At 45.6% G+C, this 25276-nt stretch overlaps 1 protein-coding gene across 1 annotated transcript; it reads left to right on the top strand.

Moving 5' to 3' along the window:
• The first annotated feature begins 16817 nt into the window (after nucleotides 1–16817).
• On the top strand, nucleotides 16818–24546 carry LOC103175965 (probable G-protein coupled receptor 149). Its single transcript, XM_007889285.1, has 4 exons — nucleotides 16818–17723; nucleotides 19765–19957; nucleotides 21350–21741; nucleotides 23104–24546. Exons 1-4 carry the CDS (start codon nucleotides 16818–16820, stop codon nucleotides 23665–23667), a joined length of 2055 nt encoding a protein of 684 aa, XP_007887476.1. The 3' UTR covers nucleotides 23668–24546.
• The last annotated feature ends 730 nt before the right edge of the window (nucleotides 24547–25276 follow it).

Raw genomic sequence — 25276 nt, 5'->3', positions numbered from 1 at the left:
CCACGTGTGTCAGACACCTGGACGATCGTGGTGATCGGTTTCCGCTGGTGACAGACACACGTCCAATCACAGGTGATGGGTTTCCACGTGTGTCAGAATGTGGAGAGGATCAGACAAAGAGGAACGCCGTTTTGCTGGGTCGTGGGGGATTGTAATAACCGTTAACCCTGTCCTGTCTGACATCAAGATTAAAGTTTAAACAGGCAAAGCACTGTCTGCCCAGCACACAATACGGAGTTACTTTCTATTAACATTGCCTTGCCACCAAAACATGATCTGGGAGAACGCTGACAGCTCACTAATTCAGAGCGATGCGGAAAGTTTTGACATTTAAAAGTAAACATTAGGTCTAATTTGCGAGCCGTGCTCAGGATTTCTCAATGCAAGTGCACGGAGGGTAACTACAGGTGCCCTCCATTATATAACTGAACGGCCATTCAAAAGAATTCCAGAATCTCCCATTGCTCCCTCATTGCCCATACTGACAGACATGGTTTGCACGATGTGGGCATTAGACACTGTGAACTGGATCGGATATCATGTCTGCATTGTGGACCCACCAACAGTTACAGGGCAATACTCCGTCACATCCCAATGGAAGCAACCCAAGTACGTCTTGTTCGTGTCTCTGACTGTACAAATACCATCACCAGAGGTCCTGTGGAGAAAGAAAGTTGACCAACACAAGAACAAGTGGTGTTTGACCAGATAAAATCGGTCATTCACGTCATGGCTGCTTGTGAGACATTACTGTGTGCAAATTGGCTGTTGCGTTCACCTACATACACAATCTTTGCAGTAATGCATGTGAAGTGCTTTGAGATGTCCTCCTGGTGTGAAAAATGCTTTATCACATATAATGATTATTATTAATATGGAAGGGTTTGTAACTAGAGCAGGGAATTGGGAAGCGATGAACTGACTCTCCCTTGAAGGAGCAAGCACCAACATTGTCATTTCTACAAATCAGAATGACTTTGTGTCCATTTGACATTTGGTAAAGTATTACAGAAAGAAACAGGAGATGTAGCCAGAGAACAACGTCAAACTCTGGACTATGAGTGAGTGTGGGATTGCTGTAATCTCTATGGTACCGACATGTAATATTCCACGTGATCAATTCTGTGCCAACACATATCAGAGAGTCATTCTGTTCTGTTCCAGCCTATCTGCAAGACATTAATCCTGCACCATTTTCTCCCATTTATGAATGTCGAAGCTCTTACTAAAGTGCCTTAGCGCTTGGCAGCTCTTTTACAGAGATTGACACAGAGACATCAATGGTGAAAGATCGGTTGAGGTTCCCAAAGTATTGCAATAAATAAATCAAACTCAGGTTCGTGCTTAAGCCTGTGTTTTATAAGGAGCTGCCACATTGGAGGTTTGAGGCAGGGGTTCTGTGTTCTGCCTGGCCAAGAGTCACTCTGCTTTGCATGTGGTGCTTAGTCCTAAAGATGATTCCCTCCCAATAATTAACTCTTGTCCATGCAGTTCACTGTTTTGCTGCAAAGATCGTCTGCTTTCACCTCGCATCTGTTCGACTGGCTCCGGCTTCCTGCTTGTCCCTTGTGCTCTCCGTTCCACTATCGGTGGTTGCACTTTCAGCCGCTATGCCCTGAAACTATGCAACACACTCCTTTGATTCCTCCGTCTCCCGCCCACCTCCCCATTTTCAGGTTGCGGCTGCAGACCTTCCTCTTCAACTGTGCTTATGGTCAACCCCCACCAACTAGATGAGCGTCGTGCTCTGCCACTGTCAAGCGCTCTAAGACTCTACCCTGTGTGAGGGGTGCTATATAAACACAAGTTGTTGGTGATGTTGCTGTTGCTTTGAATGTGTAAGATACAGAGCTCACAAGCAGACGGAGCCAGCTGTGGTTTACTAACTGCGCCAATGTCAACCTTGTTATTAATGAAGTGTCTCCTGGTTTAATTACAACATTAATCATTAAGGCCACGCAGACTCAGACATCACCCACCCCACACCTTTTCAGAGTTAAATCAGAAATTGATTTCACAGAATAATTTGGCTAAAATGGAACCGCACACCAGAGGAACAATAAATTATTGAGCTACTTTACACCAGTGTCCAGCTTGGAAATGTTACAGATATTCATGGATATTCAAACTGGACTCCACTAAGTCTCAAGAGTGATTGTGCTTTCCAGCTGAGTCTGTATCCCCTGGCAACCGGCATTTTTATGTAACACAAAATATTTTATTTTGAGTATATCATTGTGATCCTTGGATTTGATCTGGAGCTCTTCACGTTTCTGAGTCTTTCCACGAAGTGTAGTGACTGTATCTTGTGGGCAAAATTCAGCAGCTGGCTTTCCTGAGTCAAGTCACTCAAAAAGAGATATTTTAAAAATTAACAAACCCTCAGAAATACTTCACAAGCTTATTTCACTTTGACATTTGATCGGATAAGAGATTTTTTTTTTGGTGGGGGGAACCAGCCAGGTGTCTGACAAATGTAGAAACCCATCACCATGCTTAAAAGTATCCAAAACAAACTGAGATTTCCATGGCATCCCATCCACACATATAAATCCCAGAGTTGGAATTTAATGTCCTCTCTCCCTGGACGGACGCATCCTGCTTACCTAATTCCAGAAAGTTTTAGTTGCAGGTTTGCAAGAGCCAAGGCTTGGGGACCGCAGAGGGTGCGTTGGAGTAACTGCTGAAGTCTAACCAGTTAGTACATAGCTTGCCATTGATATCACTGTCTGGCAAGCTTTCCCGCTGCTTGTCCAGCTGAAACCACTCTACCTGTTAGTTCTTTGGCTTGCAGGCTTAACAGGGGCTGAGTGGGATGATTCTGCCCTTCCAAGTCCTGCCGATGAGCCAGGCTGGTTGTGCTGTCAGCAGCAGCGCCCTGGAATACTGCGGACCCGCCTGGCTCAGCAATTGGGCCACCAAACCGCCCAGAGGGTTCAGAGTGAAAGCTTTGAAAGATCGTTCCTAAAGTCTCACAAAAAAATCCATTCAACTCCAACTTTTGAAAGATAGCGCCACCCTGCGGCAGAAAAAAACTGTCTTTCTATGGCCTTTACCCACCTCAGGCAAGATATTATACATTCTAAGCCTGTGAGACCACTTTGTCTTAAAATGTAAGAACAGGACAGAAATGAGGAAAATTGCTGCATTCACTTTAAATTTGGAAACCAGCTTTTTTCATAGTTCAAAGTTTCTTTAACTGGCTTCCAAATGTAATAATAATTCTTAAAGTGCTTCGCAGGATATACTGTAGAGGATTGACTGTGTATTTTGTGGGCGGAATTCTTTGATATTGAATCTTTCACGTCAGGAGGACATCTTAAAGTGCTTCACGGGACCTGACTGTAAAATGTAAAGTCTAGTAACTAATTATTTTGGGGGATTGTCAGCCAGCATTCTGGTAGAGAGGAACTCCCTTCTCTCTTCGAATAGAGCCATGGGATCTTCAACGTCCACCTGAACAGGCAGATGGCACACCTCGGTTTAAAGTCTCATCTGAAGGACAGCACCTCTGACAATGCAACAATCCCCCCTCCCACAGCACTGCAATTGGAGTATCAGCTTAGACTGTATGATTCCAAGGCCTGACATGGAGCTTGAACCCACAATCTTCTGACTCTGTCAGGCTGACACACTATAAATTGTAGTCACTGTGTATTTTTGTGTCTGAAAGCACCAGCTAATTTACACGCAGCAGTTTTGCACAAACAGCTATGAAGTGAATCACCAATTTTCTCTGGGGGATTGTCAACCGGGAGATTCTCCCTCGACTGACCAAATTGGGTCAAGATTTGCCGGTTGAGCCGCTGGCCCAGCTGTTATGCTCACAATGTCCAGAAGAGGATGCTACAGACAAACAACCGGTTGCCCAACTAAGGTAAGCAAGGTTGAAGCAGAAGGTCTTGAGGTATGACCTGAAAAGCGTAGTGGCTGAAAGCATGGCTTCCAACAGAGGAGGGTAACGAGGGACAGGCAGGAGGCCAGAGCCAGTCGAGTGGCTGTAGCAGGTGGTGGAGTGGAGAGTAGGCAGGTCAAAGAGGTAGGGAGGTATCAGGGGGTGAAGGGATTCAGAGTCGCTGCCTGGCAACAATGCTCAGATATTGTTCAGCGTGTCCAGCAATGGGTGATTGGGTGGGGGGGGATGTGCATTCCACAGCAAGGCAACACATTCCCAACCTGGGGATATGGTGTTTCCTAGACCTGGGAGTGGGCAGGCCGGCACAAAAGCATTTCAACACTGAGATGGGGGGTGTCATTGGGTACCTCTGTATTGGGGAGGGAGTTAGTGCCATATTGGAGCAGCCCCCTCCTGACTGAAACACAATATTTCGGACTAATTCTCACTCCATTGTCCGATAAACACTGCATTTGTTAAAAACCTCAGCATCGCAGAGCAGAATTCGAGTATTCCTTGATTTTAATGTTTGCCCATTATCACTGAGAGAGAAAAAAAAATCCTATTCTGTCCGGCGTTTATAAAGAAACTCAGCTCAGGCAGTAGCGTTTTCGCCTCTGGGTCGGAAACTTGTGGGATCAAGCCCTACTTCGGGGACTCTGAGCTCTTAGTCTAGGCTGACACCCCAGCACAGAGCTGCATTGTCCTTCAGATGAGCTATAAATCCCGCATTCTGTTTGGTGGATGATAATAACAATATTCCTTGCAATTAATATAACCCCTTATCACGTTGTTGAGATGTTTCAAAGGACTTGGAATCACACAGTGTATTTTGTGGGCGAGATGTGGCAGCCAGTTTGCACAGAGCAATGTCCCACAAACATCCATGGAGTGAGTAACAAATTATATTTGGGGGATTGTTAGGTCAGTGGGAGAGAGAAACTCCCTTCTCTTTTTGAAGAGTACTATGGGATCTTTTTACATCCACCTGAACAGGCAGACAGGACCTCGGTTTAATGTCTCGTCCGAAGGACAGCTCCTCTGACAATGCAACATGCGCCGCATTGGAGTGTCAGCTAGGACTTTGTGTTCCAAGTCCCCTACATTAGGGCTTGAACCCACAACCTTCTGATTCAGAGGCGAGACTGCTACCACTGTGCCAGGCTGACACATAGACCATCAAAGACCCTGTGACATTACTCAAAGAAAGAAGGGAGTTTGTTGTGGCTCAGGTGACAATGTCCTCCTGACGTGAAAGGCACCATACAAATGTAATCTTGTTGTTGTTGCTTTCACCACCTGGCTGTTTGTGGAGTTATCACTGTGTGCAAACTGCCTGCTGTATTCATCTTCAAACAGCAGTAATTAGTAGTAATTACTGTGAAGCTTGGGGGAAATATTGACTTTCTAGGCATTGTATCAAATACGAGAATTCTTATCTTTTTATATAATTAATCCAGTTCCTTACGTTCCTCAACAAGGGGAGCTTTGCTGGTTTATCAGGACTTGCTTTATCCTGCTGTCTTTTGGGGAGTGGGAAGGAGCTTGCCATCCAGTGCTCCCAATGGCTAGCTACGCGGTTTTAGCTGGTTAGACTACAACAGTGCCTTAACACACACTCTGGCTCTTGCCAACTTGTGCCTAATACTTTACAGAATTAGGTAAGCAGGATGGGTCCCTCCACGGAAAGAGGACGCATTGCCTTCTAGACATGCGAATTTCCATGTGTAGATGGTAGACATATGTGCAATTCTCAGTTTGATTTGGGTACTCTTAAGCATGGTGATGGGTTTCTGGATGTGTCAGTCCCGGCTAACCAACAAACAGGGATATGTTTCAAACGAATGCTCCATCGTGCTGTAGAGCACTGACTGAGCCATTCACTGAAGCCAACTCTGGTTCATGATTAACACGGAAATCATGCCTGCAGAGGGAGTGCTGCTCACTGCCAGGGAAACAGAAATGGACATATCCTGTTTTGCTCGTCCTACAAATCGCCGTGAGTTGTTCAGGAGAACAGATAATTCCTCACATAATGTTTAGCCAAAGTGTTCCTGACATATTGTGATCAATGAGCCCGTGGCCAGGCAGTGGGACTGATCGCGTGCATTTACATCTCATTGGGACTCTTGGAAAGAAAACCTACTTCAGGAAAGTGCAGCCATGGATAACAATGCCAGTAGAAATACTCCTGTATATTGATGTGCCTGGATACAAATCCACCTGTAGGTAAATACATCTGTCCTGCCAAGCTTCACCAACCTTTAAAGAAGCCAACTATAGTCTCGATGGTAGGAACCTAAGCTGAATAGAGAAGCAAAGAAATCTGGAAATTCAGATCCACAAATCTCTAAAATTAGCTACACAGGTAGATCAGGCAAATGGGGTTTGGGTTTATATCCAGAGGGATAGACTATGAAGTGAGGAGGGGATGTTGAATTTATACCAAACCTCGGTTAGACCATATTTGGAATACTGTGTCTAATTCTGGTCTCCACACTCTAGGAAGGATAGAGCAGCGATGGAAAGAGTACAGCATAGGTTTATGAGGATGATACCAGGGTTGGCAGGTTACTGCTATCAGGATAGACTGCAGAGGTTGGGCATTTTTTCACAAGAGAAGAGACATTTAAGGCGGGACCTAATAGAGGTTTTTTTAAAATTAGAAAAGGGTTTAATAAGGTTAACATTACATAGGCTATTGGCACTGGTTGGGGAGTCTGTAACAGGGGACACAACTATAAGTAGTGACTAGGAGATCTGAAAGAGAATTATGAAGAACTACTTCATACAGAGGATAGTGAGATTGTGGAACTCGCTGCCTGAGGCAGTGGTTGAAGCAGATAGTGTAGATACATTCAAGAGGAAGTGAGACCTTCACATGAGGGAGAGTGGAATAGATTAGACTCGTGTCTTGAACTAATTTGGGGTAGAACTGGTGCTGGAGGCAGGTGTGAAAGGGTGACAGCTGACTGCCTCACAGGCTGCGGGAAGCAGGTAGTTGGTTAACACAGAGTGTGCGCGTGGGTTTGACTGGGAAGGGAAGGTTAGGGATGTTTTTTTCTAATCATTAGAAAGGTCACATTACAATACAGAGCAATGCTGATTGGAGGTACATGCTACACACACTCAGTTAAAAGATAATTTGGAACTAAATTGAAATATTCTGATTCTGTTCAGTGTGATTTCAATTTAGCCATCTTTTTTAAAAAAATCAGGTCCGTGATCAAAAACCAGCTTTGCGTGAGACATGTTTTATTTTTGTAGCACGTTCTGTTCCGAGCACTTTGTGAAGTTCAATCACTTCTCGATTCAGACAGTGACAGTCGCACTATCACACCAACTTGTGATCCCATTCCCCTGGGATTAGAGTAGAGAACACCAGCACAAACATGATGGGGAGAGCAGCGAATGGGATTAGAGTAGAGAGCTGCCATGGGGTATCGAGCACCAGCACAGGCACAATGGGGAAAGAGCAGGGAATGGGATTAATAATAAATTGGTCACTCAATCCACGACTGTTTGTGGGACACTGCTGTGCGCAATTGGCTACCGCATTTCGCCCACAAAATATAGTTATTTCATTTTACAGTATATTCTGTGAAGCACTTTGAGATGTCTCGAAGACATAAGGTGCTGTATCAAATGCAAGGACTATTATTATTATTAGAGCTCCAGAGGAGGAACGAGCACCAGCATGGACACGATGGGGAAAGAGCAAGGCATGGGATTAGAGTTGAGAGTTCCATTGGGGGAGTGAACATCAACACAGACGCAATGGGCTGAATGACTTCCTCCTGTTCTGAAATGTTGTCATGATTTTACAGCCATTTTAAAATAACTAGCCTGTGCGCTGAGCTCTCTCTCTCTCTCTTGTAGTCTGTGGTTGGAAGCCTGTCTCTGCATTGGCAGAGATGGTGACGGTAATGGGATGTCAGGCTCTGACTGTCTGATTGTCCGACACATGTGTCTGCTGGCAGCGGAGACAATTAGCACAGCGTCCTTTCTCAATTTGTGATGTGAAAAGGCAAGAAACAAATTGGCTGCTCAGATCTGACCGCAAAATAAAGACTTTCCCCAACACCACAACTGAGCCACTGGCAATGTGAGTTGGAGAAACAATTACATGTCCTTGTGGTGTCAAAAGGAGACATGAGCAACTGAGTGCCAGCGGCTTGAGGCTAACTGGATACAAAGTGACAGAGTCTCTGTTCTTCCACGAAAAGGATCATTAAAAATCATCTGTTGGTTGCCTTGCGGTGAATGAAACAAGTGAATTTTATTGTCATCTTATAAAGAACATGGATATGGTGTCAGCCTGGCTCCGTTGGTAGCACTCTCACCTCTGAGTCAGTTGTGGGTTGAAGCCGTACGTCGGGACTTAGAGTCACGTAGACTAGACTGACGCTCCAGTGCAGTGCCGGGGGGAGGTGGGTGTTGCATTGCCAGAAGTGCAGTCTTTCAGATGAGACGTTAGTCCAAGGGGGTTTAATCGCAGTTTTACTCTGCACTTTAGGTGGGCATTAAAGATCCCATGACGCTACTCATAAAAGAGAAAAACATTTCTCTTGGTGTCCTGGCCAACAATCCCCCTAAATAAAATTGGTCACTCACTCCATGGCTGTTTGTGGGACATTTTTTGTGGACAAAATTGATGTTCGTCTACAGAATACACAGTCACTGCACTTTACAGTAAATCCTGTGAATCACTTTTGAACTTGATCCATGTGATAGGGTGCTCAATCAAATGTAAGGATTATTGTTATTGTATAGAAGCAAACATGAAGCTCTATGCATTGCTCTGAGCGTGGGTGAAAAGATGACAGAGAGGTTCTCACCTCACAGCTGGTGTGAGAATGGGAAGCAGGGACTCAGATAAAGATCAGGGCTGGTACTCACCAAAATACTTAGAAACCACATCTACACAGTGATTTAAACTGTTACATCATATTAATAATAATCCTTGCATCTGATATAGCAGCTTATCACATTGTCAAGGTGTCTCAAAGCACTTCACAGGATAGACTGTAAAGTGGAGTGACTGTGTATTTTGAGGGTGAACACGACAGCTGATGGGTGTTTAGCTGACCTGCACTCTGTGAAATAATCCCAGTCTTTAGCACATCGCAGCTCTCTGCGAGCTCAGTAGGTGTCTAAAATCTCAGAATATCCCCGCAAACAGGCTGTCAGGGCGATGCTGTGCAGTGCTGGAGAAGTGTCAGCCTATTGTACTCTGTGAGCACCAGGTAGTGTGGGTCAAGTGTCTCTTTTGAAAGTGTAAAACCTTGGATTGGTGCCAGCCTCATTGGTAGTCCTAGCTCAGTTCTTGCACTCTTTGATGTCTTCTGACAGTTTGTTTGGTTTGGGGAAGAGAGCTTAAATGCTCAAAGGCTGTTGCCCTGGTTGCGGAGATCAAAAGCACACATGAAAGGAATGCCAAAAGGTGTTGCTCTATTCTTACAACCTTTCTACATAGCCACGAATGGTCTGAAAGGCTAGTAATGTGCCTGGCCTGGGTGCTCATGATAAATGACAATTAATGGGACTTTCAAAACAGCCTGTGATTCTCTGTAACTGATAGATCAGATCAGTGTGAGGGAGCCAGATGGACTCACACTGACCTATCACCTCCAGCACCACGGTTCAATGGAATCTGACTCGAAGGGTGACCTTCTCTGTCTGCCAGTTGGGAGACCCAAAAATGGCATGAGACTAGGTCATTCTCCACCTAGCTGCCAGTAGGGCTCCAACATCAGCCGAACATATTCAGCCTTTTTTTCAGCGCTCCGAGACACCCTGCAGAAATCAATCCATCAATCCATCAATCAATCAATCAATCAATCAGTTAATGACACTTGATATAATGCCTTATCGTGTCATCTAGACATCTCAAAGTGCTTCACAGGATATATTGTAAAGTGGAGTGACTGTGTATTTTGTGGGCGAAACGCGACAGCCAATTGCACACAGTAACATGCCACAAACAGCCATGAAGTGAGTGACCAATCTTATCTGGGTGATTATTGGCCAGCATACTAGGAGAGAGAACCAGCCACCCTTCTCTTTCGACTAGTCCCATGGGATCATTAACGTCCACCTGAACAGACACATGGGACCTCATTTTAATGCCTCATCCAAAGGACATCACCCCTCCCCCACCCAACCCACATATATACATACACACACACGAGTGAGTGTGCAGTGAAACTAACTCCTCAGGCACTGTCTGCAAGGAACAGCTTTGTGTCCACATAAACACATCATCGGCAGCCAACAGACATCACACTGACGCACACTGAGAGCACATCATGGCAACATCACCTGATTAATATTTGAGAGCTTCCTCTGCCCTGAGCACCTATTTCAGCACTCCCAAAGGGTGTCTGAGCCAAAGTAGAATCAATATCTGTGTCAGGTAATGTGGGATTTATGTAGCATTTCCAACAACTATGTTGTATGTTTCTGTGCCCTTGACTTCCTCCATTATTATTTATACTGCATATCTAATTGTGAAAATGTCCCCTATTTATTCTAGTGAGCAATCCTCACATGGATTTGCAAAGCTACAGCGGATTTTCATGTGTGAGGCGGTCACTGTATTTCAATGCATTGCTTATCCGAGAGTGTTTCATTAATTTTGAGACTTTCTGACAAAAGAATTCAGAAACAGTACTGTAAACATTACTTACTGGAGCTCTACTCTAATGCCATTCCCTGCTCTCTCCCCATCATGTCTGTGCTGGTGGTTGCTCCCCCACTGAAGCTCTCTATAGTTCCATTCCCCTTCTCTTTCCCCATCGTGTCTGTGCTGTTGTTCGCTCTCCCACTGGAGCTTTCTACTTTAATCCCATTCCCCTGCTTTTCTCCATTTGTGTCTGTGCTATTACTTGCTCTACCATAGGACCGCTCCACTTTATTCCCATTCCCTGCTCTCTCCCCATCATGTTAGTGCTAGCACTTGTACCCCACTGAACTCTTCACTTTAAAATCACCTTCCCTTGCTGTTGCTTCTCTCAAGGCTTGGAGCGACTTCAACCTTTATGCCTGAATCTTCCGGGACTCTGTCACCAATTTATGCATGGGGTGAGTGAATCTAGGTTATTCTCAATCTCTATCACACATGATTACATCAGTAAAAGGCTTTCTGGAACTCTTTAAATTCTTCGACAATTACAGATCTGATGAGTAGACTGGGTACGACCTCGAAACTCTCTCCCAGGTGACATACTTATCCTTGTTTAACAATAATATAATCCACCATTGGCCTACAATAACTAAATCACTTCTGGAAACCTATCAGTTGTCCTCCAATGACACGTGTGAATAGCCAATTGAACCAGAAAACAATATTTGATAGAGAAACTTTTAAGTAATTTAACTTCATACAACTGCTGGTAAGTCTCCTTTCCTATTCTCTTTGCTCTTTCATTTGGTTTTTTGGTTATTTGCTTCACGGCTTTTGTGGGACATTGGTTGCCATGATAATGCACAGTCACTTCACTTGACAGAAACTTTGCAAAGCATTTTGAGATATTATAGGTGCTCTGTCAAATGCAAGAATTTCTTTATTTTTAGTCTTACTCAACCATCACTGTAAAAATAATCCTACACGACCATCCACGACCCTATTCCCCTCTCTTATACCCCTCTATTTCCTTCTCCCATGTATATGAATCAGATACACTGATGCTTTCTGCTTTAAGAATGTAAGAACATAAGAATCGCCTGACGAAAGAAGATCAAGGTCCATCCACTTTGTCTCCCACCATCCTGGCAGTCGCAAGATATGTCCTGCCCCAAACTATGTATTGTAACCCGAGATATTATTACCTAACAGAAATCTGTCTAATTTGCTCTTGAAAAGATCAACACTTTCTTCTTCCACCAGCTCCCTAGACAGCCTGTTCCTTACATTTAATACTCGCTCACTGTTTGTGTAAATTTGTTCTGAATTTACCCCCGCTTCAATTGCAGGCCATGTCCTCTGGTTCTGCTGTTCAGTACAAGATAAAACAGCTTATCCTGATCTACATATCTTGTCCCTTTAACCACAGTTTCTGGCAGTGAGGTTGTTCCACACTCTCACCACCCTCTACGTGGAAAATAGGAGCAACGGGGAACCAGTGCATTCAGAAAAGACTATTCAGTAACTGAAGATTCACTTATAATAATTTCAATAGGCAGAAAACTGGTCAGAATGTCAAATGTAACCAGAATGAAAGAAGTTAATGTTGCTGGAGATGGTGATAGTAATGGAAGTGTCCAATCTGTCACATTGAGTGTACAATATACTGCATTCTCCTTTTGAGATTTATCACCACAATGACCCAGTTGATCCTGCTGTCTATATCAGTGTCTGTGTTAATGGGGAGAGAGACCTTCACACTTAAAGGACACTGGCATTTTTTTTACGCTCTACTTAGAGGGAGCTTGGAGAGGAGTGATCAATATTAGAATTAATATCAATAACAGTGCAGAATTAGGTCATCTTTTACAGGTGGAGTCTTTTTTAAACGCTTCAATAGAAAAATTTTAATTACTTTGAAATTTGTGTAAGTGGAATGTGCAAAACGTATGAAAAGGATTTTTTTTCCAAAAAAGAAAATATAAAGTTTACTTTTTTGGTAATGCACTGTCAATCCCTCCCTCCTTCCAGCTTTTGTCACTTTGCCCACAAAATACACACTTAACAGTAAATACTGTGAAGCACTTTCAGACAAAGTTCTGACGTGAAAGGCGCTGCTTCAAATACAATTATCATTATATTATTAGCACTAATATCTAACCCAGAATGTGGGGCTGGGACAGACTTACGCATGGTGCTTGGATGGTGAGCTTTGGACAGTCATAGAGTTAAATAGAGCGCGGAAACAGGCCTATCGGCCCAACCTGTTGATGCCTTGGTTATACTCCACTATCAATGGCAAGCTGTGCAATTTTAGCTGGTTGGATTTCAGCAGTTCCCCCAACACATACACTCTGGGATCTCCAAGCCTTGGCTCTCACCAACCTGCGCCTAATACTTTCAGGAATTAGGTAAGCAGGATGGGTTCCTCCAGGGAGAGAGAGCGCATCCCATTCCAACATCTATCTCTGGGACTTCCATGTGTAGCTGGATGCATGGAATTCGCAGCTTGGTTTGGATATTCTTAAGCATGGGGATGGGTTTCGACATGTGTCAAACACCCGGCTGACCAAAAAAATCCTTCTCTCCTCCTCTATACCCTTCTCCCTCATGTATGATTCTGTCACCACCGATGTTCAACTTTCAGTGGCAGACAGTGAGTGAGCTATAACCATTCATAACAAATGCGGCACAGTAAATCATACATACAGGGTGACCAAAAAGTCGTGATATATGCACACACATGCAAACCCGCATACATATGTACACACACATCACTAACACAAGGTGAACTTGATAACGCATACAGCCTAGCCCAGGGTGAACTGCATCTCAGCCATAAATAGTATCTCACGGTTAAAGCGACACTGTCCCCTCAGCAGAGGGATATGTAAGAGTGAACAAGTTTTAAAGATATTAATTTTTTCAAGTCAACATCAAAAAAGGCACCACCTTAATTAACCATTCGCTGCCATCTCTCTGCCATACAGCAACTTGTGCTTACGACAAATTGCATTCACATGGCGTCTTTCACATTGGGAGAGCATCGCAAGGCACTTACATATAGGGTGACTGTACATCCCAAATATTGGTATATATGTGTCCCCGGATTTGGTTTACAAAATATGGTCACCCTAATTATGCAGTGTCTTTCACACAGTTAAATGTCTTAAAGCACTTCACAGAGATGGAGTGGGAGCTCGAGGAGGCTGCATAGGAAATAGGTTCAGAGGTAGATGACCAATGGCACAGTCTAAACTTAAAACTAGTCTTGGGCTTTGAAAGCGGAGGGCAGTATGAGATGGAGGGGTTTAGGAAGAGAGTTCCAGAGAGCAAAATCAAAGTACTACTAGCCTCACCCACTGATGGTGGGGCAGAGTGGGGGGGGGATGGTTTACAGGACGCAGGCCTGAGTTAGTGGAGCGGAGGGAATGGGATGGGGGAGCCGGACCCCAGAACATCACAGAGCACAAAACCCTTCAGACATGGGGAAGGGCAAATGGATTAATAACATGTAGGAAAAAGGAATAGGAGGGGTGAGACTGAGAGCAATGAAGTGCTTTTAAAAATAGAAAATCTCTGACAGTCACTAACAATGCTTTACAGTAAAGACAAGGCTGAGACTCTAACACAAACCACATCAATTATTGTCACTCTCCGCCTAAGGATGGTATCTCAATCATCGCCCTCTTTGACCTTGTGTTTCATCCACACTGTCTTGCAGAGCTCGCATCTATGCCAGCCCATGCCTGTCTCAAACCATCTCATACAACAAAAAAATATGAAATAGTGAGATAACAGCAGAGATATGAATGCAGAGCTGGAAATCTAGGTTCAAAGCCAATCTCGTGAAGGACAAGAATGAGAGATGAATAAATCCTTTTTGGCCATTCACAGTGACAGATCACTGGCAAGTTAGTGTGATGGAGGTGAACGGAGACATTGACTGCAGGACAGACAGAGCTGATGTGAAAAGCAGCCACATGACTTGAGGAAGTTGCATTTTTCTGCTGCCTCTTCTGTCATTAATGTGATTTTACTTAGTGGTACATGATGTGGCTCAGGACCTGTTATAGATGGAGGGAGATGACACATAAAAACCATAACAATTTGCAACACAGAAGGAGACCATTTGGCCCATTGTGCCTGCACTGATTCTGAAAGAGCAATCCATTCAGTCCCACTCTCTTGCCTCTTCCCCACCCTGTTATTTGAAAGAAAGTCCACCCACAGGTCAGAATTTTCTCTATTAATGTAGCATTTCAGAGTGTCCAGAATTGGCTATGTTTTAAACGCAGCCTTCATAGAGTCTCAGAAAAATGACTGCAAGTTGCTCAGACTGAACCCAACAATTGCCACATTCTGGGCGTTCTGAGATGCTACATAAATAGAGTAGCATTTTCTCTTATCCCGTTTTCTAATTTTTCAGATATTTACATAATTATCTCCAGTTCGGGCATTCCACACCTAACAGGTCTTTGTGTAAAAGTCCTGGCCGACAATCCCCCAGATAACATTGGTCACTCACTCCATGGCTGTTTGTGCGACACTACTGCTTCCAACTGGCTGAGGCATTTCAGTGTATCCTATGAAACGCTTTGAGACGTCTCAATGACATGATAAGGCACTATATCAAATGCAAGGATTATTATTATTATTATTATCCTGTAATACTGACAGAATTCCTGGCAGGAATGGCAAGTTGGGTTTACTTGTCCACTTATTTCAGCGCCTTGGGATGTCCTCCTGACGTGAAAGGCGCTTTATAAATGGAATCTTGTTGTTGTTGTTATTGGTAAACGGACTGATCCTGGTGGGTGAGTGAGCCAAGCTTCCACTAACCAGTAAAATCCCCCCATAAACTCAACCGCTAGTTTTAATAAAGTTACCAATAATCAAGAGTCCTCATTCTTGGGCAGATAAACAGAGTTCCACGTGTTGTTGCACGTGTCAATGTTACATAACTGAACTTGTTTAACATCAACCAAAGTAGAACTTTTCTGAGAAGGTAATCATCCAAAGATTGATGTATGAAGTGACTATGGAGAAAATCAACAACAACTTGCAAATATATAGCGTCTTTCACGTAGGATAACATCTCAGGGCAGGGTTAGACACCAGGCAAGGGAAAAGGGGGAGGGGGAGGTGACCATGTCTTGAGTTTAAAAATCATCAACTAACGTCTAAGCCAACAAGTTGTCTTCTGAAAAGATCATTTCATTTCATTCATTTCAGAGAATCAGCTCCTTCGGTGATTACATTCCAATCTTCAGTGGAATCTGGGAAAAAGAATGAGAGGTTGGTGACATATAGGGGACCACGGCAGGTAAGTGGCTGTCTGCTCAATATATAACCCACTCTCCTGGTAATGGGACTTTTATGCCATAATGTAATAAAATGCCAGGGGTCCATTAGCTACTCAGCTACTGGGGTAATTACTGTAAAGTGTAGTGACTGGGCACACTGTGTGAGAGAGTGAGAGAGAGAGAGATAGAGAAGAGGGGGAATGCAATGTGTGTCAAGATGAGCTGAGGAGAGGGTGAAACCCAACATTTAGCGGCTGGATAAAGACCGAGACACACCGCCACAGCCAAGCCAGCCAGGAGGAGAGGAGAGGAGAGGAGCGGAGAGCAGGAACACTCAACCTCCCCCCAAAAACACACCCAGAGAGAGAGAGAGAGAGATAGAGAGAGAGAGAAAAGAAGCGCAGCCACAACAACAACAACAACAACAACAACAACAACGACAGAAAGAGAAACAAGAGAGAAGCCAGTGACAGGCACAAATCAGGGGAGGAGGAGTTTGTGAGTGAGCAGCAGAGAGCAGATCTCTCCCTCTCTCTCTCTCTCTCTCACATACACGTAAAGAAATAGCTTGTGTTGAGTTAGAGTCGGAGTGTGAGTGTGTCTGTGAGTGTGTGTGTGTCTGTGAGTGTGTGAGTGTGTGTGTGAGTGTGTGTGAGTGAGTGTGTGTGTGAGTGTGTGTGCAAATGCCATAAGTTGTCCCCGGGGATGTGCAGTGGTCAGTGTTAACCCGACAGCTGCTGATCAGAGACAAGACAGACAGCGCTCCCAATTTTGCTCTCTACCTCCATCGCATCCCGACTGACTGACTGACTGAGTGAGTGACTGAGACTGAGGACTGAGGGGGGGGAGAGAGGGGGGGGGGGGGGGGGTGTGGGGAGTAGGGGTTGGGGTGTGGAGGGGGTGGGTTGGGGTGAGAAAGAAGGGGTGGGGGCGGTGCGGTGGGGTGTGTGCGGTGGGATGTGCGCGCGTGTGGAGTAGCTGCACAGGAGTGATGTGCGTGAACTGTTCCCGCAACCACAGCAGCGGCTGGAGCCCGGGCAGCGGGGAGCCGCAGCCTGAGCTGAGCCCCGGCCAGAGCCCGGGGCACCCTGTGCTGTTCAGCCTGACCCTGTCCCTGTGCCTGCTCACCCTCCCGGGCAGCCTGTACTCCCTGCTCCGCCTGCTCAGGGCTCCCCGGACCTGCCTGACCGTCCTGGTGGCCTCCATCTCTCTGGACGACGCCCTGAGCCTGGTGCCCTGCTCCATGTTCCTGGCCATGCAGTGGGACAGGCGGGGGCTGCCCGCCTCCCTGTGCCAAGCCTCGGCTCTGCTCTACGCGCTCCAGGCGCTGGCCAACGTGCTGAAGTCCACCCTCCTCCTGCTCTACCACCAGGGCGTGTGGGCGTGGGCGGGGTGGCACTGGGCACCCAAGCTGGTGCTGCTGAGCTGGGTCGCCAGCCTGGCCCTCAGCCTCCTGCCCCTGTGCGGCTGGGGCTCCTTCGTGCCCACCCCCTGGGGGTGCCTGGTGAACCCGCAGAGCTCCTACACCCTCCTCCTGGTGTCCGTGTACGCCCTGTGCCTCTGCGCTCTCGTCCTCTGCTCCGTGCCCCTGACTTACAGACTGCTCTGCTCGGAGGAGCAAGAGAGGCATCTCTACCCCGCTTACTACCGAGTCAGCGAGAGCGTCTCCCTGGCCGCTGGCCCCTCGACCTCGGAGGATCCAGTGGAGAAGACTTTGAAGAGCTTGCAAGGGGGCGGACAAGCCGGCAGCCTCTCCCAGTTGGCTGACACTGGGGTGTCAGGCAGACCCCATTCTCCAGAAGCCAGTGTCAGTCCCACCAACAAGGTTTCCTTCACACAGAAGCGCTTTTCCCTCATCCTGGCTGTGAGCAAGATTGTCCTGTGGCTCCCCATGATGGTAAGTTGACAATAATAATAATAATAACCATTGCATTTGATATAGCACCTTATTCACATCATTGAGACATCGCAAGTGCTTCACAGGATATACTTTAAAGTGTATATCTTGTGGGCAAAACTTGGCAATCAATCAATGTCCCATAAATAGTCATGGATTGAGTGACTACAATTTTTTTGGAGAGATTATTACCCCCGGGAAACAATCTACCAATCGATTAACAATTGGGTTCCTATTTACTGCTGGGTAAGCAGAGGCATGTGGAGTAAGAAAATTTGCCAAAGGCTTCACCCTGCCCAGGAAGCGAACCTGGGTCCTCTCACTTGCGAGGCGAGTGTGCTAACAACTACACTATGAGATTCCAATGATTCAATTCCCAAAATATAGAGGTTTCAAAAGGAACTTGCCAACGAAAAACATCAATAATAATAATATATCTTACAGTGTTTATAATGTTGTAAAGTCTCTAAGCGCTTTACAGTGATTTTATAATAATAATCCTTTTGTATATGCCTTTCACATCAGGAGGGCGTCTTAAAGCCCTTCACAGGACTTGCTGTAAAGTGTAATGACTTGTGTATTTTGTGTGCAAATACGTCAGCCCAATTGCACACCACAAACAGCCACGGAGAGAGTGACCAATTTTATTTTGGGGGATTGTTGGCCAGGACACTGGGCGAGAGAATCTCCCTTCTCTTTTTAAATAGTATCATGGGATCATTAATGTCTACTTAAACAGCAGATGGGACCTCAGTTTAACATCTCATCCACAGGACGGCACCTCCAACAATGCAGCACACCCTGAGCACTGCAGTGGAGTGTCAGCTTAGACTGTGTGAATTCAAGTTTCAAAGAGCCGGCACAGACACGATGGGCCGAATGGCCTCCTTCTGTGCTGTATAATTCTATGATGATTCTATGAAGTTTCGACATCGGGCTTGAACCCACAACCTTCTGACTCAGAAACGAGAGTGCTGCCAATGACTGAGCCAGACTGATATATGCAGATAGTTTTTGGGGTTAAGTGATTTTGTGTAACTAGCATGTTGAAATGATTACTGTAAGATTTTTTTAAACTCATTAGAATGCCCGATAAGATCACAAACCGTCAGCTAGTATTTCCTGTTCAGGTGAGCAATAATTTTCACATGGAGAACTGCATTCACGGCCAGTGGTTTGTTCTTGCTGTCAGTGTTCTTGTGACGGGACTGTGCTCAATACCACTAGAGAAAATCTGTCTCCTCTTCTCAAACCTCACAAAGGATGACCCAGGTAGACTGTTGGACAAGTTCAGGGGGAATTACTGTTATTTGCTGGAGATCAATTGAAGGGTGCGAGAGACGGAAATGTAGGGAAGTTATTTATTTTTGAACCAGTTACAAGGACCATTGTACTTTGCCGGTCCTTTACGTTGCTCAGGAAATGTTTTTGTGTGTGTGCTTTAGTGACTGTGTGTGTGTGTGTCTTTCTGATGTGAAGGGCACTAATCAAGTGTAATTTGTTGTTGTGCTGTGATGACTATTTGTCTGTGTTCTTCAGTGACAATGTGCGTGTGTGTACTTGTAGTCAGTGTGTATTGACTGTGTTTGTGTATTGTACTGTGTGTATGTAGTATGTGTGTCGTGTGTGTAGTGCAGTGACAGTATGTGTATGTAAGTGTGAGTGTGTAGTGAGTGTGTATGTGTCTATGTATATACAGTGTAATGACAGTGTGTGTGTGTGTGTGTAGTGACAGCGTGCACCCACCCTCTGAAACTCCATCCCGCAGTCCCTCCGTCACTACCCCTCCCTTGCCCTTCAAGACCCATCTCAAGACCCTCCTCTTCGACTGTGCCTTCGATCACTCCTTCTCCTACTGCCCTCCCGGATCCCGATCCCCAGTTTAGGTCCGAAACACTAACTGTCCAGCGCCTTGGGACGTCCTCCCGCCTTGAAAGGCACCGTACCAATGCAATTTTGTTGTCATTGTGGGTTCTGTACTGACAGTTTGTGTGTGTGTGTGTATGTGTAGTGACAGTGTGTATGTACTCTGTACTGACAGATCCAGTTACTAGTGCACCACGTGACCAGGTTGCAGAGTGTCTCCATTGATTCGCTGAGCTTCATGCTAACTCTGCTGGCGACTGCTGTAACCCCCATCTTCGTCTTGTCCGAACACTGGCTCCAGCTCCCGTGCGGCTGCATTATCAACTGCAAGAGAAGTGTGTACACAGTGGCGTCTCACCCCACCAGAGGTACAGAAAGCTTTGGTATCACTTTGTGATGCAAACAGTTAACAAACCTACAATACTAAATGCATTAATAAATCTTAATAATATTCTTGCATTTAGTAAAAACGCCTTTTCACAAAGGAAGATGTCTCAATGTGTTTCACAGGATTTACTATGAAATTAAGTATTTTGTAGGCAAACATGGAAGCACAATTACACATGGCAATGTCCCACAAACAGCCATGAAACCAGTGAACAATTTTATTTGGGAGATTGTTGGCCAGGATACCGGGAGAGAGAAACTCCCTTCTCTTTTAGAATTGCGCCATGGGATCTATAACGTCCACCTGAACAGGCAGATGGGACTTCGGTTTAACATCTCATCCGAAGGACGGCACTTCCGACATCAGCATTAAACGTGGAACACCCCCACACCCCCAGTGCCGCATTGTCAATCGTTTTGTGAAGATATTCTGTGAAGCGCTTTGAACTAAGGATTATTATTATTATTGGAGTGTCATCGTAGACAATGTGATTCATAGTCCCAATGTTGGGCTTGAACCCACAACGCAAAAGTGAGAGCGCTAGCACTGCGTCAGGCTGACACACTACTTAATTGTCGGTTCCGGTTCTGACTGACTGCTTATCAGGCGGCTTGACCCAGGTGAGGTTTAAATTCTTTCCACTGTACATTATCACAACTCAAAACCTGTTCGTTTCTTCTCACTTCTGTGCTTCTGGTTCCATCTGCACCATCTTTGCTGCCTGCCCGCTCAGGCCGAGCCAGGGAGGGTGGGTTATAATTGACGTGTTCTGCCCGACATTCAACCGTTCTTTAAAACTGGTCCATCACGAAGGCTGTATTTTTGCACTATGGCCTTTCCTCACCACCACTGCTGCTGAAACCCAATTTGCTTGAGGATAACTATATCCCAGCTCTGCGCTCCCTCACTCAAGCTTCCTCACGCCCGTTAACTCCCCCCTTCCCCCACTCCTCACCGAACACCCATTGGCTCTCAGTCGCTCATAGCATTGTCCAAAAGATTCTCTCTGTACAGTATATCCTCTGAAGCACTTTTGAGTTGTCTCGATGATGTGATAAGGTGCTATTTTAAAAGTAAGGAATATTATTAGCGCACAAAGTGTGAATCGGCTTGTCCTTTCACAGTGGATGTTCAAGAAGAAATTGACTGTTAAAGGTTCTGGTTCAGGTTTATTACTGAATGACCACAGGACTTGATTTGCTACTTATTGCAAACTTTCACAAACAGTAATATTTCAAAAGCAACGTGTCCTGAGTTTATGTGGTCTGGGGCAACAAGTTATTTAACAGCATGTGGTAACGTTTAATACTGATGTTTATAACTTAACTGCAGGCAATATTCGCTCGCAAATCTTTCTGTTCTTAATTTTCAGCAAAACGAAGAGGCTTTGAGTTCAATCTCTCTTTCCAGCAAGGCTACGGGATCTATAAGATATCACAAGCAAACAGCTGCAATAGTGAGGGATGCAAAACTCTCTCTCACCACAATCTCAATGCCTACCTCCCTGAGGCCAGCAAAGCACCTGAGGACACCAGGCAATATCAGGGCAACGCAAAGATTGAGATCAGCACCAGCTCCCCACAGGCTGAGCGAGCTCAGGCCAGAGAGAGTGTGAGCCAAGCCACAGAGGAGAAACTCCCCGAGCAGCCAGGCACAGCGCCACCACCTAGCCCGCAGCCCAGACCAGCCCAGGAGGGTGATCGCAAGCTGGAGCTCACAGACTGGGAGTGGTGCCGGAGCAATTCCGAGCGCACTCCACGGCAGGTGAGAGGCGCTCAGGGCTGCACAATGTGCCAGGTGTGAGTGGCTTAGGCTCTGTATGTGTGTGTATCTGACAAGTGTGTGTTGGTGTGTCTGACTAATGTGTGTGTATCTCTGATGTAGTCCACGTTCCTGACCCACAAAAAGCCATGGAGTGAATGACCAATTTTATCTGGGGGATTGTTGGTTGGGAGACCAGGTGAGAGAAACTCCCTTCTCTTTTCCAATAGTGTCATGGGATCTTTAACATCTACCCTGAACTTGGTTTAACGACTCATCCAAAGGGTAGGATCTCCGACAATGCAACACCAACCCACCACCCACCGCCCCAGCACTGCATTGGAGTGTTAGCTTAGACTATGTCTACCTGAATGACGGCATCTCCGACAATGCAGCAACTCACTAATACTGCAGTAGAGTGTCAGCCTGAGTTCAAAGTGTGTGGGACTTGAACCAGCAACCTTCTGACCCAGAGGCACGAGTGCTACCCACTGAGCCAGGCTGACCCTTTGGGCCTCAAATCTCAATAGCTTGCGCATCCTTCAGTTATTTCACCTCCATCTTACAGAAAGCTGTTTGACCTTGATCTGTTGACCGGAAACCCCTGTTGCTATGTGGAAGCATCACATTCTATTAGCTAAAAGCTTTTACTGAGTAATTCTCTGCTGAATATAGTGACCTGACTTTGAAAGTAAAGTGTTCAAGCAATATTTGAACTGGGCCAGCAATAACGTAAAAGACAGTGTTTTAGTGACAGGAGACGTGCAGACTGTCAGTGGAGACTGAGTTACTCTCACTAGAGGGCTGATTGATGGCTGAGTGAATGTTTGAGGAGAGCACAGTACATCTCGGGTGGAACTCAGTGACCTGACATTGAAAGCATTCCTGTCAACTGGTGTATCTGTCAACGTTTGATCATTAGATTCAAGCTGCCTTTGACCTACAGATAAAATTGGTCATTCGATTCATGACTGTTTGTGAGACATTGCTGTGCCTAAATTGGTTTGCCTACGTTTTGCCTACAAAATAGTCATGACAATTTACAGTAAATTCTACAGTGTTTTGAGACGTTTCGACTGTGTGATAAGATGCCTTATCAGACGCAAGGATCATTATTATATTTACAAGAGAAAATGTAGTATTTATCACCTCCAGAATAGATGCAGGTGACGCAATAAATACGTGGTCGTTCATGGTGTTTGTGGTGTACATGATGTGTGTACCCTGCGCTGTTTACATAATGTATGCCTATGCTTTGTATGTGGCGTGTAGTTTTAGATAATCGGTTTAGATAATCGAGAGGTTTATTGCGGGGAGTGCTGGTGTGGTCACAGGCTAAGATTCTTCCTTTCCTTCTCCGTCCAGCGAGCTGACGGCTTATCCATTCCTCTCTGTGCGTTTCAAGGCACCGTGTCCCTCCACGCCCCCACGGGGAAAACCCTCTCGCTCTCCACCTACGAAATGAGTGGCAAAGGGCAGAAAATAGTCCCCGTGTCCAAGAAGATCGAAGTTTACCGTTCCAAAAGCGTGGGGCACGAGCCTAGCGGCACCGAGGCCAGCGACTTCGCTGACACCAAAGTTAAGATCCATCTGGAGGTGCTCGAAATCTGCGACAATGAGGAGGCGTTGGACACAGTCTCCATCGTGAGCAACATCAGTCAATCCTCCACCCACACTCGCTCGCCCTCGCTCCGTTACTCCCGCAGAGAAAACCGCTTTGTCTCCGTTGACTTGGGCGAGTCGGCATCGTATTCCATCCTCATCCCGACCAATAACTCCAGTGGTGACATTATCTCCATCCCAGACACGGTGGAGGCTCACCGACAGAACAGCAAGAGGCAGCACGGAGACAAATCGGGGTACCGCGAGGAGATCCAGGTGTTAAACGAGGCGTATCGCCAGAGAGAGGAGGGGTCGCAGCAATCCTGAGGGGTGAGGAGCACCTCTCCCTCCCCCCCCACATCTCGCCTGTCACAGGGCAAAGCTGGCCACACTGACCACTCCTTTCCTCTTGTTTGATGTTCCACTTCGCTGTACTGTGACTGCAGTGTCCCGTGTCGCTTTGCTGCTCACTGTAAAGCTTTGAAGCAGGAATGACATGGTTGGTGTTAGCAAAGTAGTAGATGATATGGGCCAGATGGGTATAGTTTGGATCCCAATTTGTGGTGAATTATCAGCTGATCTGAGCCGGGGCAGCAGTCAGGCAAAACTCAGCCAGTCTGATTGCTGGAAGGTCTGTGTGTGTGTCTATGTGTGTATGTATGCGTGTGTGAGAGAGAGAAGAAATGAGGCTACAATCCCTCCCATAGGCTGCCTCACTAAGTGTCAGAGCTCACTTATGAACAATCATCATTTGGGTGACGCACGAAACAACGCTCAAGGAACACTAACCGAGTAGAAAGGAAAAAAGAATCGAGAAAATTGCTGTGTGATGTAGATGATGAGCGTATCAAATGCACTGCAATTAGCACTAAGCTATTTGATGCACAAATGAGAGATAGGAATTAAGAATAGCGTCATGTCTCTGGAGTGCTGAGAAATTCAATTTCTGTTAGGTTTTGATACGTGGAATCATTTTTGTAACACTGGAATGACGTGTTGAGTCTTTGTCTCTCTCTCCCCCCCCAACCCCATTAGTGGCAGTGCATGTCAGCCACACTTGCCAAGACGTGGTTCAGACAGCTGTAATGTGCCTTTTAGACAAATTAAAGGAGCAGCCTTTAAAGTGATCCTTCCCTGAGATGAAGCGAGAGGAGCTTTAAGCTGTAAAGTAACCACTCACACCTCGTCCCCTGGTGGGTTTATAACTAGGGGTTTCACTGACCTATAACAATGGTAATGGGGCAAAGAAAGAGATGGTGAGGCTCCTGCCCCCCAAGAGACCATGTCTTTTAATCATAGCGTCTATGGGACAATTCAAGCTCCAAGATAGGAAGAAATAATAATAATGATAATAATGATAATAATAATAATAATAATAATCCTTGCACCTCTGAGTCAGGCGGTTCGAGCCCCAAATCTAGACTCACAGTCTAAGATGATACTCCAATGCAGTGCTGGGAGTGTGTTGCACTGTCGAAGGTGCTGTACTTCAGATGAGAAGTTAAATCAAGATCCCATGTCCCTATTCAGGTGTACGTTAAAGATCCCATGGCACTATTTGAAAAGAGAAAGGAGTTTCTCCCGGTGTCTTGGTCAACAACCCTCAAATAAAGTTGGGCCCTCACTCTATGGCTGTTTATAGGATGTCTGCCACTTTTCACCCAAAAATACAGTCACTGCATTTTACAGTATATCCTGTGAAGCACTTTGAGACATCTCAACGACATGATAAGGCTCTGTATCAAAATGCATAATTCAATTTTATTTTGGGTGGGGATTGTTGGCCAAGACACCGGGAGAGAGAAACTCCCTTCTCTTTAAGAATAATGCCATGGGATCTTTAATATCTACCTGAACAGGCAGATGGGACGAAGGACGGCACCTCCGGCAATGCAACACCCCAGCACTGCATTAGAATGTCAACTTACACTCTGTG

Source organism: Callorhinchus milii, unplaced genomic scaffold (genome assembly GCF_018977255.1).
Source record: "Callorhinchus milii isolate IMCB2004 unplaced genomic scaffold, IMCB_Cmil_1.0 Scaffold11, whole genome shotgun sequence".
NCBI classification, from domain to species: domain Eukaryota; kingdom Metazoa; phylum Chordata; class Chondrichthyes; order Chimaeriformes; family Callorhinchidae; genus Callorhinchus; species Callorhinchus milii.
The sequence above is the reverse complement of the archived record's forward strand: the minus strand, read 5'-3'. Positions and strand labels throughout refer to the sequence as shown.

Bases quoted from the DNA above. Each gene is read 5' to 3' on its own strand.
- LOC103175965 (XM_007889285.1), top strand. From the start codon at position 16,818: ATGTGCGTGAACTGTTCCCGCAACCACAGCAGCGGCTGGAGCCCGGGC. The intron at 17,724-19,764 runs GTAAGTTGACAA...CTGTACTGACAG, and splicing joins TCCTGTGGCTCCCCATGATG to ATCCAGTTACTAGTGCACCA. The intron at 19,958-21,349 runs GTACAGAAAGCT...CTTAATTTTCAG, and splicing joins GGCGTCTCACCCCACCAGAG to CAAAACGAAGAGGCTTTGAG.